This window comes from Pongo pygmaeus, chromosome 6 (assembly GCF_028885625.2).
Source record: "Pongo pygmaeus isolate AG05252 chromosome 6, NHGRI_mPonPyg2-v2.0_pri, whole genome shotgun sequence".
Lineage (NCBI taxonomy): Eukaryota > Metazoa > Chordata > Mammalia > Primates > Hominidae > Pongo > Pongo pygmaeus.
Window position 1 is genome coordinate 127,544,265 of NC_072379.2, and position 14,257 is coordinate 127,558,521.

The 14,257-nt window shown below is 46.8% G+C and overlaps 1 protein-coding gene across 6 annotated transcripts; it reads left to right on the top strand.

Annotated features, from left to right (window-relative positions):
* Window positions 1-499: 499 nt before the first annotated feature.
* GARIN1A (golgi associated RAB2 interactor 1A) lies at window positions 500-12,001 on the top strand. Of its 6 annotated transcripts, XM_054494123.2 has the most exons (6): window positions 1,517-1,585; window positions 2,405-2,463; window positions 4,675-4,859; window positions 6,256-6,505; window positions 8,648-8,766; window positions 11,644-12,001. In XM_054494123.2, the coding sequence occupies exons 3-6, from the start codon at window positions 4,780-4,782 to the stop codon at window positions 11,837-11,839; spliced, it is 645 nt and encodes a 214-aa protein (XP_054350098.1). In that variant the 5' UTR covers window positions 1,517-1,585; window positions 2,405-2,463; window positions 4,675-4,779; the 3' UTR covers window positions 11,840-12,001. The 6 variants fall into 6 exon arrangements, with proteins under 6 accessions (XP_054350096.1, XP_054350095.1, XP_054350094.1 ...); XM_054494121.2 differs by lacking the exon at window positions 2,405-2,463 and having other exon boundaries at window positions 500-1,585; window positions 8,678-8,766; XM_054494120.2 differs by lacking the exon at window positions 2,405-2,463 and having other exon boundaries at window positions 500-1,584; window positions 4,647-4,859; window positions 8,678-8,766.
* The last annotated feature ends 2,256 nt before the right edge of the window (window positions 12,002-14,257 follow it).

The window sequence follows — 14,257 nt, forward strand, 5'->3', positions numbered from 1 at the left end:
AACATGAAGTTCCTGAACACACCCTGGGAAGAGATATGCAGCAGCCCACCACTGTATACTGTTTCTTTTCTTTTTTTTGAGACAGAGTCTTACTTTGTTGCTTAGGCTGGAGTGCAGTGGCACCATCTTGGCTCACTACAACCTCCACCTCCCGGATTCAAGTGATCCCCCTGCCCCAGCCTCCCAAGTAGCTGGACTACAGATACCCACCACCACACCCGGCTAATTTTTGCAGTTTTAGTTGAGACGGGGTTTCACCTGTTGGCCAGGCTAGTCTCGAACTCCTGACCTCAGGCGATCCACCCACCTCGGCCTCCCAAAGTGCTGGGATTACAGTCGTGAGCCACCAAGCCCAGCCAAGTTTATATCATTTAAGTTTTAAAGGCTGGGCACAGTGGCTCACACCTGTAATCCCAGCACTTTGGGAGGCCGAGGCAGGCGGATCACCTGAGGTCGGGAGTTCCAGACCAGCCTGACCAACATGGAGAAACCCTGTCTCTACTAAAAATACAAAATTAGCTGGGTGTGGTGGTGCATGCCTATAATCCCAGCTACTTGGGAGGCTGAGGCAGGAGAATTGCTTGAAGATGGGAGGCAGAGGTTGTGGAGAGCCGAGATCACGCCACTGCACTCTAGCCTGGGCAACAAGAGCGAAACTCTGTCTCAAAAAAAGAAAAAGTTTTAATAATTGCTGTGTTTAACAACTGGTTTGTAGCATTCCTGAAAATGCAACAACCAGCTCTCGTGACCTGTTTTGGTCTGGCTCCAGCATACAACTGTGCCACTGCCTTCTCCTTTGCCCACTGTTTCCAAATAAATAAGCTTCTTAGTTTAGTTAACAGATGTCCATTTCTTAAAAAAAAAAAAAAAAAAAAAAATCTCCTTTTCTCCCATGAGATGGGGTAGGGAAGATGAACTCCCTTTTTCCTATCCTTAGACTTCCCTGGGCAGGTGAACAAGTCACATGGAAGTTTGGTGAGAGGCTTCACTGGGAGGCAAGAGGATTAAAGCCTGTGTGCTCCCGAGAGCCTTCCTTGCGTCTGGCCAGCTCACTGCTGCCTTGGCATAACTTTGGGAGGGTCATTTTCCCCATTTGGGATAAGGGTGAATGTTTACAAAGTGGAATAGGCTGCATTACTGCTGGTTTGTAGTTGGTGGAAAGAGGGAGAAAAGAGCCTGGCACATTCTCTGTCCTTCCTCTCCTCTTCTTCTTTTTTTTTTTTCTTTCCTTTTCTGTTGTCACCATCACATTCCTTGATGTCATTCCTGCCATTGTGAGCTGACAGGCCCTCCCAGCCCTGGTGGACAGCCCATAAGTAAATGGGGAGGAAATGCTGGGGAGGTGGGGGCAGATCACATCAACATCTTGGCATTGGGCTGGGTCGGCGTGGAGCCCCGGAAATGTTCCCAAGCCCATTCTTACCAAGAACCAATGAGTAAAATCAGGGGCCTCCCACCTGAGGTCAGGGAACCAGGCCCTGGAATGGAACTTGGGGTGGAAAATGGCCTTCTTTGTCAACTGATTCATTCTCCAGAATTCAATTTGTTCTCCAACTCGGTGGTGTTTGAAAGCAACTTTATCCAGGTACCCTCGTGGAGCTCAGGGCCAGCTGTCTTTCTGTTTCCAAAACCTGTTCCTTGGTTAGGAGATGCTGTGGCCTTTTAAAGCCCTGGGCGGGGGGTGGGGGGCCAAAGAAGCCACCAAAGCTAGAGAAAACCAGAAGGTCTGGGTCCCAAGTTCACCTTCATTTGTGCCTACCGTATGATAGAGCTACCTGCAGGTCATCTGCTCTAAGGAAATTGATTTATGCCTTACAAAAGGAGAGATCAGAGCTCAGTCTCCAGGCAGGGTTCACAGGCCCTTTCTGGGCCACTTGTCCAAAGTGGATGGTTACAGGGAATGAAGGTTGCTGTTAGAAACTCTGCTCTGAAATCCATCCTCCTCACTCTGGGATGGTTTAGAAACAGCCTTGTTTGAAAGCAAAGACACTGGGTAAATAGGTCTTGCCCAGATTCTACCATTCCCTAAAAGGATGGTGGAAGTGAGCCTGGGATGGGGCCACTGGGAGTGGAAGGTGGTCGTTTTCATAAGTATCAAGTCTTACGCGGGTGCTGCCTGCCTCCCTCTAGCGGTCTAGCCTGAACCCGTGCTCCTGTGCAGGAGAGCATAACCAGTTAATCAGCCAGTAAGCACACACTAAACTTCTACTGAGTGCAGGGCAGGAGGTGCAGAGAAAGATCAGAGTGTCCCTGGCCAGGAAGCCTATGAGTTTGGTTTACCTGATATTTGGTAACTGTCTAAGCAAGCTCTATGTCAGAGAGTTTGGGCCAGCTGATGCACCAGGCATGACAGCAGAGAGCAGGTGCTGGGGGCATTCAGGGCATTCTCTCTGGACTTTGGCAGTTGAAGAAGGCTTTCCAGAAGGGTCTTAAGCCATTCTTTGAGAGACTGCTGAGATTTTGGTAAGTGGAAGAGCAGTGGGGAGGATATCCCAGACAGAGGGGCTTCAAAGTACCTAAGGAAAGGCAGGGAGGCTGGAATGCAAGGTCTGCAAGACACATACCCATTCAAATGGAGTGGGAAAGCAGCCAGGGGTTATAGGAGAGTAGGTGGGAACAGTTTGAGGTGGGTCTTGGGCTTAATTTGGAGACTCTTCACAGAGCAGTGAGCTACTCCCTAATGGAGTCCCCGGATTTTGGAGAGCTGTGTTTATGGCTCCTGCCGCTCCACGGTCCCTTTGCTGCGCCCCAGGAGATGTGTAGTTGGGTGATCAGCTGGCAAACCTGGGGCGAGCTCATTCCTAACATACCCTTGGTGGAGACAGAGCAGTAACATGGGAAGTCCAGTCTCAGGATCCAATTTCTAGTCATTTCTATTTGGGTGTAATGATTCAGCTGCAAATTTCTTTTCTTAATGTGTGCTTTTTTTTTTTTTTTGAGACGGAGTCTCGGTCCATTGCCTTGGCGTGATCTAGGCTCACTGCAACCTCTGCCTCCTGGGTTCAAGCAATTCTCCTATCACAGCCTCCCAAGTAGCTAGGACTACAGGCATGCACCACCTCACCCAGCTAATTTTTTTTTTGTTTTAGTAGAGATGGGGTTTCACCATGTTGGCCAAGACGGTCTTGACCTCTTGACCTCATGATCTGCCTGCCTTGGCCTCCCAAAGTGCTGTTTTCTTTGGCCTAATATTAAAACTGTTTAGATTCTCTGAATGGACACTAAGTGACCTGGGTAGCAGCAAACTCAGAACGTGCTAGGGAGAGGCTGACCCGCACAGAAAAGTTCAAAGTTTGATTTTTTTAAAAAAATTTTTTGATAGAGACAGGGTCTCACTATGTTGCCTAGGCTGGTCTTCAACTCCTGGCTTCAAGTGATACTCCTGCTTTGGACTCCCAAAGTGCTGGGATCATAGGCATGAATGACCGCACACAGTCCAAAGTTTACTTGAAGTGATGCAATCCACATACTAGTTATAGTTATAGTTGTTATAGTTACAGTACAGTTACACTGCATCCTCTCTCCCCCTTCCTGCACATCGCCATCACTATCATCATCTCAAAGCAGCATCACCCACAAACATTTATTGAGCACTTACTCTCAATGTATACAACCCTCTGTGTTTTGCAGAGGACATGAATTTCATTCCTCAACATGGGCTCCAAGAAGTGTCACTTTTTTTTTCAAAATCAAAATTCACTTTTCTGGGAACACCATTCTGGTCAGGCTGGTGGGAAATTACATTTCAGTCATCCCTGGGGCTTTCCCTTGTCCCCAGTTCCACCAAGGACTGTGCAATGGTGTTGATGGTTTTACAAAGTCTAGAACATTGGCTGGGCATAGTGGCTCGTGCCTATAATCCCAGCACTTTGGGAGGCTGAGAAGGGAAGATCACTTGAGCCCAGGAGTTTGATACCAGTCTGGGCAACATAGTGAGACCCCATCTCTATTTTCTAAAAAAGATGTAGAGCATTGGGAGAAGGCCCTCTGGCCTTGGAAACATAGGGGTCCCTCCTCATATGTTCCTTACCCAGGTCCCTGTGGCTCCTTAGTGGCCACAGCTCTGGTGCTTTTCTGCCAGCCGTGCACAGTGAGGTGGGGGGTGTCTTAGCTGAGGCACTGTGCCCAGTGGTGGGCATCCAGTCTTTCTGTCTCGTGATGGCCCCCTTCTGCTTCAAGAGAATAGGTCCTCATTCCACTCAAGACCCAGCAACAAGATGGCCCCTCCATCATCCTGGGAGAAGTGCTCCAAACCTCCCTCAACTCAAGCTGTCTGGGTCTTCCCCATTCAACAGCTTTTTCCTCACTTTCCTCCCCTTCTGGGACTTTCTTCACACAATCTCCCTTTTGGGCCATTAGAAACCAGTGCTGGCTTCTCCTACCCAAAGATGGGGGAATGAAAACTTCAATGCCACTCAGCTTTTTCTTGCTAGTGCATCTTTTTACAGTTAGATGAAACAGAGGACCCAGAGAAGGATGACACAGGGTTTCTGCGGCCAAGGACCTTAAAGTGTATTTGGGGAGACCAACAAAAAGGATCAATAGCAGGTCAGGGCCCAGCCCAGTGTGCTGCACACCTGCCCCCAAGATGACATGCCACTTTCCAGCATCTGTATTCTTCCACCCCTTGTTTTCTGCTCCTTTCTGACCCATGCACCTGAGGCTGATTTGCAGGTCACTAAGCCCGGGAAATGGAGAGATGTCTGTGAAGGGTCTGCCACCGTGATCCTTGGGGTGACCTCCTCGGTGCCCTCCCTGCCTCTCCCCAATGTCCTCCTGATGGCCAATGTTACCTGGCCCCAGGGTCCGTTTACCACCTGGAGCACACCTGGTGATGCCCCAGTCATCAACCTCAGCAGGTAAAGGCTTGAGGGAGGGCCGGAAGGGATGGAATGATTGAATGGGATATGCATTGCTTTGTAGCTGGATTTTAGATCAAAAGAAAAGACAGTGTTCTTTAGTGCATAAACCCTGTAGAACTCATTCATTCATTTGTTTAGCAAGTATTTATTTAGCATCTTTTTTTTTTGAGACAGAGTCTCTCTCTGTTGCCCAGGCTGGAGTGCAGTGGCGCTATCTCGGCTCACTGCAAGCTCCGCCTCCCGGGTTCACGCCATTCTCCGAGTAGCTGGGACTACAGGCGCCTGCCACCATGCCCGGCTAATTTTTTTTTTTTTTGTATTTTTAGTAGAGACGGCGTTTCACCGTGTTAGCCAGGATGGTCTCGATCTCTTGACCTCGTGATCTGCCTGCCTCGGCCTCCCAAAGTGCTGGGATTACAGGCGTGAGCCACTGCGCCTGGCCTTATTTATTTACTACCTATATTTACCGAGCACTGTGCTTCATGCTGGGATAGGGCAGTACACAGTCCTTGTCTCGAGCCTGGTTTTTGAGAATCTTGGCTTCCTTTTCTGTAAATGTGTGTGTGTGTTAGTGTGTGTGTGTGTATGTGTGTGTGTATACGTGTGTGTATATATAGACACGTTTCCATGTCTTTTAAAATCTTTTTAAATATCATTTCGATAATTTCTTTAGTAATATGAATGAATTAAAATTTACTTGACAAGTCCCTAATATTAGACATTTAGAAATGTTTCTTTGTCAATATAGATAGAGGAGGTTTCCAAGGAAAAGGTGGGGATACGAAAGTCAAACACGACTATGAAATGCTGAGATTGAAAAAAAAATACTAGATATATAGGAGACAGCTATCCTTTTCCTTGCCCTTTCGACACAGTAAGTCAGGATATAGGGAGAAAGAGTCCTAGAAACTGAGTCAGGAAATCTTAGTTCCAGGTCATACTTAATAAGATGTAAACTTGGGCAAATCACTTAGCCTCTCTAAGCCTCAGCCTCGAAATCTGTAAAGCGGAATTAATCATACTTATCTTGGCAGGGCACAGTGGCTCACATCTGTAATCCTAGCTCTTTGGGAGGCTGAGGTGGGAGGATCGCTTGAAGCCAGGAGTTCAAGACCAACCTGGGCAACATAGGGAGATCCTGTTTCTACCAAAAAATACCAAAAAAATTAGGTGGGTGTACTGGTACACACCTGTATTCCTACTAAAGTCCTGGAAATTGGAGAAGAGTCAGTCTTAGTAATCACCCCCACTTTCATTACATGAGCTTTCTCCCTTCAGCATCCCCCAAGCAGAGAGGTAGGAGGCCAGTGACGCTGAGCCACCTCTAGGTGGGCACCCACATGGTCGATTGAAACCATGAGCTCTCCCATGGAAATGTCCTGATTATGTCCAGGCTTCTCCCCCTGAAGTATGTGGAGCTACGAATCTACGACCGGCTCCAGCGCATCCTGAGGGTTAGGACGGTGACTGAAAAGATCTACTATCTGAAGCTCCACGAAAAACACCCAGAGATTGTGTTTCAGTTCTGGGTCCGCTTGGTGAAAATTCTGCAGAAAGGCCTGTCCATCACCACCAAAGACCCGAGAATCGAATTCACTCACTGCCTGGTGCCCAAGATGCCCACCAGCTCCACAGAAACAACAGTAAGTGGGCCTCCCTCCAGGACCTGTCGAGAAATAAGTATATATACATATATATGTAAATGTGTGTGTGTATATATAGACATGTTTCCATGTCTTTTAAAAGCTCTTAGTAAAGATCATTTTGATAATTTCTATTCAGTAGTATGAATGAATTAAAATTTATTTGACCAGTCCCTAATATTAAGACATTTAGAAATGTTTCTTTTTTTTTTTTTTTTTTTTTTTTTGAGACAGAGCCATGCCCTGTCACCCAGGCTGGAGTGCAATGGCGCGATCGCGGCTCACTGCAACTTCTACTTCCCGAATTCAAGCGATTCTTGTGCCTCAGCCTCCAGAGTAGCTGGGATTACAGGCGTGTGCCACCACACCTGGCTAATTTTTGTATTTTTAGTAGAGATGGGGTTTCACCATGTTGGCCAAGCTGGTCTTGAACTCCTGTCCTCAAGTGATCCACCCGCCTCGGCCTCCCAAAGTGCTGGGATTACAGGTGTGAACCTCTGTGCCTGGACTGTATTTGTTTATTATTGTAAATAATGCTAAAACAAGCATTTATATGTATGATCTACATTTCTGAGTATATTCTCAGATAGGTTTTTAGAAGTAGAATTCAAACAGCATGAACATTTTCAAGGCTTTTAACACATATTGCCAGATTATTTCCATAAATATCATACCAAATTATACTCTCACCAATCATATGAGTGTCTGTGGGCTGGGTGTGGTGGCTCACACTGGTAATCCTAACACTTTGGGAGGCCAAGGCAGGTGGATCACCTCAGGTCAGGAGTTCAAGACCAGCCTGCCCAACATGGTGAAACCCTGTCTCTACTAAAAATACAAAAATTAGCCAGGCATGGTGGCAGGCCCCTATAATGCTACTCAGGAAGCTGAGGCAGGAGAATTGCTAAAACCCAGGAAGCAAAGTTTGCAGTGAGCCGAAATTGTGCCACTTTACTCCAGCCTGGGCAAGAGTGAAACTCCATCTCAAAAAAAAAAAAAAAAAATAGTATGTTACTATGTATCCTATTACAATTGAGCAGTAAACATTTTAATAAATTTCCTAGTATAATAGGTAAAAAAAGTGGCATCTCTGATTTTCAATGAGTTTCAGCATTGTTACATATATACATATGTAACAATTGTTACATTGTTATGTATTTGTAGTTATATACAACACAAGATTGTTTTAATATTTTTATATATATATTAATGCCATATATATGGCATTGTCTGTTGTGTTCTTTGGCCATTTTTCTGTTGGCAATCTTGCATTTCTCTAAATTGATTTGTAAAATAAAACTTTTTTTTTTTTTTTTTTTTTTGAGATGGAATCTCACTCTGTCGCCAGGCTAGAGTACAGTGGTGCAATCTTGGCTCACTGAAACCTCTGCCTCCCGGATTCAAGTGATTATCCTGCCTCAGCCTTCCGAGTAGCTGGGACTACAAGTGTGCGCCACCATGTCCAGCTAATTTTTGTATTTTTAGTAGAGACGGGATTTCACCATGTTGGCCAGGATGGTCTCGATCTCTTGACCTCGTGATCCAACTGCCTTGGCCTCCTGAAGTGCTGGGATTACAGGTGTGAGCCATTTGCGCCCGGCCTAAAATAAAACTTTTTATACATTGGGATTTTTGACCCTTACAAGTTTTTACAAATATTTCCTCAAGTATTTGCCCTTCCTCTTTGGTTTATTTAGGGTACATCTTTGATACACATAAGGCCTTTGCAGGTCCTGCTTGGTGTAGAAGCACAGGAAGGAAGGCCAATAGATTGGACTGTTCAAAACCTTCAGATTTCAGAATCTAAACGCTTTCCTCCTCTCGCTTAAGTTCTGTGCTTCAGGCATGTTATTGACTTTGAAGGTCAGCAGTTTTACAGCCTGACAGCTCTGCCTCTGAACATTCAGATCTGCACTCTGGACAGAGCAGCCACTGCAGTTAATCAGGGAGCGGGTATGACCCTGCCAGGGGTCTCATTTTTTGTTGGATGATTCTCGGGGCTTAATGCTGAAGGAACAGGTTCCTAGGGTTAGGGTGTGAAACTCAACTGTAATATCACAAAACCCTTCAAAGTTCTACCCCAAGGAGGCCAAGAACTCTCTGAGCAGACCTAGCCTTCTGACGCTAAATTTCTCCATCCAGCCTGAAAACAGCCTCCTGTCATCCCCCCAGCCCAGCGAGTCCCTCGTGCTGCTGGCGGCTGAGCAGACCAGTGGCAGTTTCTCACAGCTCTCAGGAAAGCCCCAGCTCACAGCAGACAGGTGGGTCCTCCGTGGGGTCAGCTCCAGATCCCTTCCTCCAGCATGGAATCATGGGGTCAATGAACCTATCTCAGTTCCTTCTTTGTATTCTTTGTATTTTAGATAGTCATGCACATGGCTTTTTCTGTCAATTTTATTGTAAGCCTGCCTTTGAAAACAAGGTCTTTGGCTCTTTGATCTGAATATTCACTTCTTAGGCAAACTCCAGTGTTTTCTAATGACAGGTGTTCAATAAAAGGAATGAGGGATGAGAAAATTAATTCAAAGAAGTGTAAGCTAACAAAGCAGGCTCATGGTGGAGTTAGCTATTGACTATTTCCAATCCAAGCTCACAAGGATCCCTGGGGTAAAACCCTAGTTCTCTTTGCCTCATCTGCCTCTTCTTTTTTAGTTTTCTTTTTTCTTTCTTTTTTCTTTCTTTTTTTTTTTTTTTTTTTTGGAGACAGAGTTTCACTCTTGTTGCCCAGGCTGGAGTGCAATGGCGTGATGTCAGCTCACTGCAAACTCCACCGTCTGGGTTCAAGCAATTCTCTTGCCTCAGCCTCCCAAGTAGCTGGGATTACAGGCGCCCGCCACCACACCCAGCTAATTTTTTGTATTTTTAGTAGAGACAGGGTTTCACCATGTTGGCCAGGCTGGTCTTGAACTCCTGACCTCAGGTGATCCACCCACCTTGGCCTCCCAAAGTGCTGGGATTACAGACATGAGCCACTGCGCCTAGTCCTCACCAGCCTCTTCTGCAAAATGGACAGAATAAGGGAAACAACCAGTAGCTCCAAAGTCTCATTAATTTACTAATAATTGTATTAGATTCTTTCTGTAACAAGTGATAGAAACTCAAAGCAAGATAGTGCAACCAATATGCTGCACAAGTGCAACTTGTAGGGTATCATCAGAATGCAAATTTATTTTGTCTGCCCTTCATAACTTTTTCAGTGGGAGAAGGTTTCCTCTTGCCCCTGGATAAAAGCTGGCTTTCTGGGCAGGCCACATAGCATATGGGCTCTCTCTGAGAATATAAAAGGTCCTTTGGTCCATTTAAATTGCAAAAGCAGCCTCGATTCTGAAATTAAAATATCTAATGTCTAAAAACTATCAAAACCCTGAACTTATCACATCTTCTCCTTACCCTCAGTCTGGCTCCCTATCAAGGTGACCTTTCCTAGGGGGGAACTGGGTTGTCATTCTTCTTCTCTTTCTGTTTCCTAATATTTAAAGCTACCTTTTTTCTCTTAGGAGCTTTCTTTCTTTTTTCTTTTTCCTTCTTTCTCTCGTTTCTCTCGTTTCTTTCTTTCTTTCTCTTTTATTTCCCCCTCCCCTCCCCTCCCTTCCCCTCCCTTCCCCTCCCCTCCCCTCCTTTACCCTCCCCTCCCCTTCTCTCCCCTTGCCTCCCCTCCCCTCCCCTCTCCTCTGCTCTGCTCTCCTCTCCTTTCCTCTCCTTTCCTTTCCAACAGTGTCTCACTCTGTTGCCCAGGCTGGAGTGCAGTGCCATGATCTTGGCTCACTACAGCCTCAATCTCCTGGGGTCAAGCAATCCTCCCGCCTCAGCCTCCCAAGTAACTGGGACTATAGGCACGCACCACCACGCCTGGCTAATTTTTTAAATTTTTGGTAGAGACAGGGTCTTGCTATGTTGCCCAGGCTGGTCTCAACTCCTGAGCCCAAGCGATCCTCCCACCTTGACCTCCTAAAGTGCTGGGATTACAGTCATGAGCCACCACAGCTGGCCAGGAGCTTTCTTATGTTCTTTGAAATCTCCTTTCTGGCCCCTCAACTGCAACACCTCCCTTTCATCTGGCCACACTGCACCCCCCCACCCCCGGCCATGGCTCTGCAGGGACCATGCTCCCCCAGGCACTAGCTGTCCCCTCACCCCTTTAAGAAGTCCTCCTGGGTAGGGCTTACAGTGGCTCCAGGCTGGTGTACACTTGCTCGCTCTCTCTCTCTCTCTCGTACAGTCCACATCTGGTCCTCAGGAAACATCCTCTCATATTTTGACCAGCCATTGGAGAGGAGGACATTGCTTCCTAGGCACAGAAGCAACTCTTCTCCCAGAGCCCAAGAGCCACAGCTCAAGCTCCCTGGGTTGTCCCAGGAAGGCTCTGTCTTTCAGCTTGAGGAGAAGGAGCCAGCAGCTCTTTGCAAAGGACTCTCTCCCCACGTGACAACCCAAGCCCTTGGTTACCAAGGCTGGCAATCCCACAGGCAGCCCAGCTCACTCTCACTTCTCTGATCTTAAATTTTTAGTCCCCAGGATTTTGTCTTTGAGTCATAATACATTATATTCTCAACACATCAAAGCAGTACTTAAGGTTTGAAGAGTTGTTTGTTCCTCCACAGGGCAGGCCTTAGCTCCAGGCTCCCTCCTCCTCCTCCTTGGGTTGCCCTTAACATTATTGCATGTGTGCATATTGTCACTGCCCCACATTTCCATATTTCTACATGTGCTTAAAGCACTGCCTCTGGAAAAAGCCGTGATTAGAAAGTGAGTTTTTGGTTTTGTTTTTTGAGAAGGAGTCTCACTCTGTCACATAGGCTGGAGTGCAGTGGTGCCATCTCTGCTCACTGCAAGCTCCGCCTCCTGGGTTCAAGCAATTCTCGTGCCTCAGCCTCCCGAGTAGCTGGAATTACAGGCGTGTGCCACCATGCCTGGCTAATTTTTGTATTTTTAGTACAGACGGGGTTTCACCATGTTGGCCAGGCTGGTCTTGAACTCCTGACCTCAAGTGATCCGCCCACCTCGGCCTCCCAAAGTGCTAGGATTACAGGTGTGAGCCACTGCACCCAGCTGAAAGTGGTTTTTAAGTTAAATTTTAACAATGTTTTCTTTTTCTTCTATTGCTTTCAATAACCCCAAAATTCCCTGGGCTCCAACAGGAACAATGACACTGCCATTGAAATAGACAACTGGAGCAGCTACAAGATACCCTCACCAGTGGCATCTCCAATCAATTTGAATATACCCATGAGAGCTGCCTTAAGCTACAGCCTCTGGGAACAAGAGGACCAGAATGAGCACCTTCTACAAGTTCCTATAGCCAGTTCCCTAGGAGAGCACTTGTTGGGAGCCTGACACCTAGGCAAAACGTGCTCTTCCTGGCATATGAGTACTTGCTACCACCTCTTATAATGCTCCTTTCCCACTGTCAGCCAAGTGACCTTGGGAGAGGTAAGATGGTGTTTCCAACAAGGTGCTTCTTTACTTCCACCAATAAACTTCCAAGTGAGTCCCTAATTGTTGTAGGTTGTGCTATAGGGAGGCTCCAGTTTGGGAAAGGACTGACTGAGAACAGGAGCAGTTTTTGGAAAAATAGGTGGGAAAAGTTACTGTCTGTGTATTAGTCCATTCTTGCATTGTTACAGAGAACTACCTGAGATGGGTAATTTTATTTATTTATTTATTTATTTATTTTGGAGATAGAGTCTTGCTCTGTCGCCAGGCTGGAGTACAGTGGCGTGGTCATGGCTCACTGCAACCTCCACCTCCTGGGTTCAAGCAATTCTCGAGCCTCAGCCTCCCAAGTAGCTGGGACTACAGGCACACACTACACCTGGCTAATTTTTTGTATTTTAGTAGAGATGGGGTTTCACCACGTTGCCCAGGCTGGTCTCCAACTCCTTAGCTCAGGCCATCCAGTCACATTGGCCTCTCAAAGGGTTAGGATTACAGGCGTGAGCCACCAGGCCCAGCCTCGAGTCTGGGTAATTTATAAAGAAAAGAGGTTTAATTGGCTCATGGTTCCCCAGGCTGTACAGGAAGCATGTCTTGGGGAGGCCTCAGGAAACTTACAATCAAGGCAGAAGACAAAAGAGAAGCAGACCTGTCCTACATGTCTGGAGTAGGAGAAAGAAAGAAGTGGGAGGTGCTATGCACTTTTAAACAACCAGATCTCGTGAGAACTCACTATCATGAGAACAGCAAGGAGGAAATCCACCCCCATGATCCAATCACCTCCCACCAGGCACCTCCTCCAACATTGGGGATTAAATTCAACATGAGATTTGAGCAGGGAGACAGATCCAAATCATATATCAGTCTGCTCAATTGAAACCACACAATAGCCAAGCAAAGCCAAGAAAGCCAGTCCAAGGCTGGCTTGGAAAGGGCCTCTGAGGAGAGGAAAGGGCCTCTGAGGAGAAATCAACTTTCAAAGGGGCAGGGGGAAATAGAGGCCGAGCTACTACAAGCCCAGAATAAAAGAAATCCTGAGAAGGATGGTAACCAGCTGGAAGATTCCTTTGTGTTGCTCCACTATATCAAGCAAGAAATTGAGTCTTTGGCTGGGCGCGGTGGCTCATGCCTGTAATCCCAGCACTTTGGGAGGCTGAGGTGGGCGGATCACTTGAGGTCAGGAGTTCGAGATCAGCCTGGCCAACATAGCAAAACCTTGTCTCTACCCAAAATACAAAAATTAGCTGGATGTGGTGGTGCACGCCTGTAGTCCCAGCTGCTCAGGAGGTTGAGGCAGGAGAATTGCTTGAACTAGGAGGCAGAGCTTGCAGTGAGCCGGGATCATGTCACTGTGCTCCAGCCTGGGTGACAGAGCCAGACTCCATCTCAAAAAAAAAAAAAAAGAATAAATTAGGTGTTCATCACCCTGTGTTAGTGTAAAGCTATGAAGGCTCCCCCTGGCTCATACAACATTTCATTGCTAATGAAAACATGGTAAGGAAGATATTGACTGCCCATCACCAGAAATTCTGATTAATTTGACTATTTCTTACCCAGAACCTAATGAAAGTGAACTGGAAGACATGGCATCTTTGAGTATTGGGAATGGGGCAGGAGCTTTGGCCAACCTTTATACACATACGGAATACTTACAAAGAAAATACCACCACTCCTTTTTTTTTTTTTTTTTTTTTTTTGAGACAGAGTCTTGTTCTGTTGCCCAGGCTGCAGTAGTGTGATCTCAGCTCACTGCAACCTCCACCTCTCAGGTTCAAGCGATTCTTGTGCCTCAGCCTCCCAAGTAGCTGGGATTACAGGTGTGAACCACCAGTCTGGCTAATTTTTGTATTTTTAGCAGACACAGGGTTTCTCCATGTTGGCCAGGCTGGTTTCGAACTCCTGACCTCAGGTTATCCACCCTCCTTGGCCTCCCAGAGTGCTGGGATTACAGGCATGAGCCACCACGCCCAGCCCCACCACGCCCACTCCAATATTTAATAAGTATTTGTCAGGCTCCTGCTAGGTGCTAGACACTGCGTTTGATGCTAAGTATATTGGAGAGAACAAGACAGATGGACAAGTTACCTGCCTTTAGGGAGGGTCTGGGAGAGATGCCAAGCCCTATTTTGGAGACACAGGGAAGCCATTAATGTTGACCTGATGTCTGAGCCACCCAGTCTACAAATGAAGGCTGGAGGCCCTGCCTTCCAGCATGTGTGGTTCACATCCTATGTGGTGCAGAGAGAAAGAACATGGTTGCCCTCTCTCTTGTGCATGCTCAGTTGGGCTGAGTAGTCACATCTGGCCGAATTGAGTCAG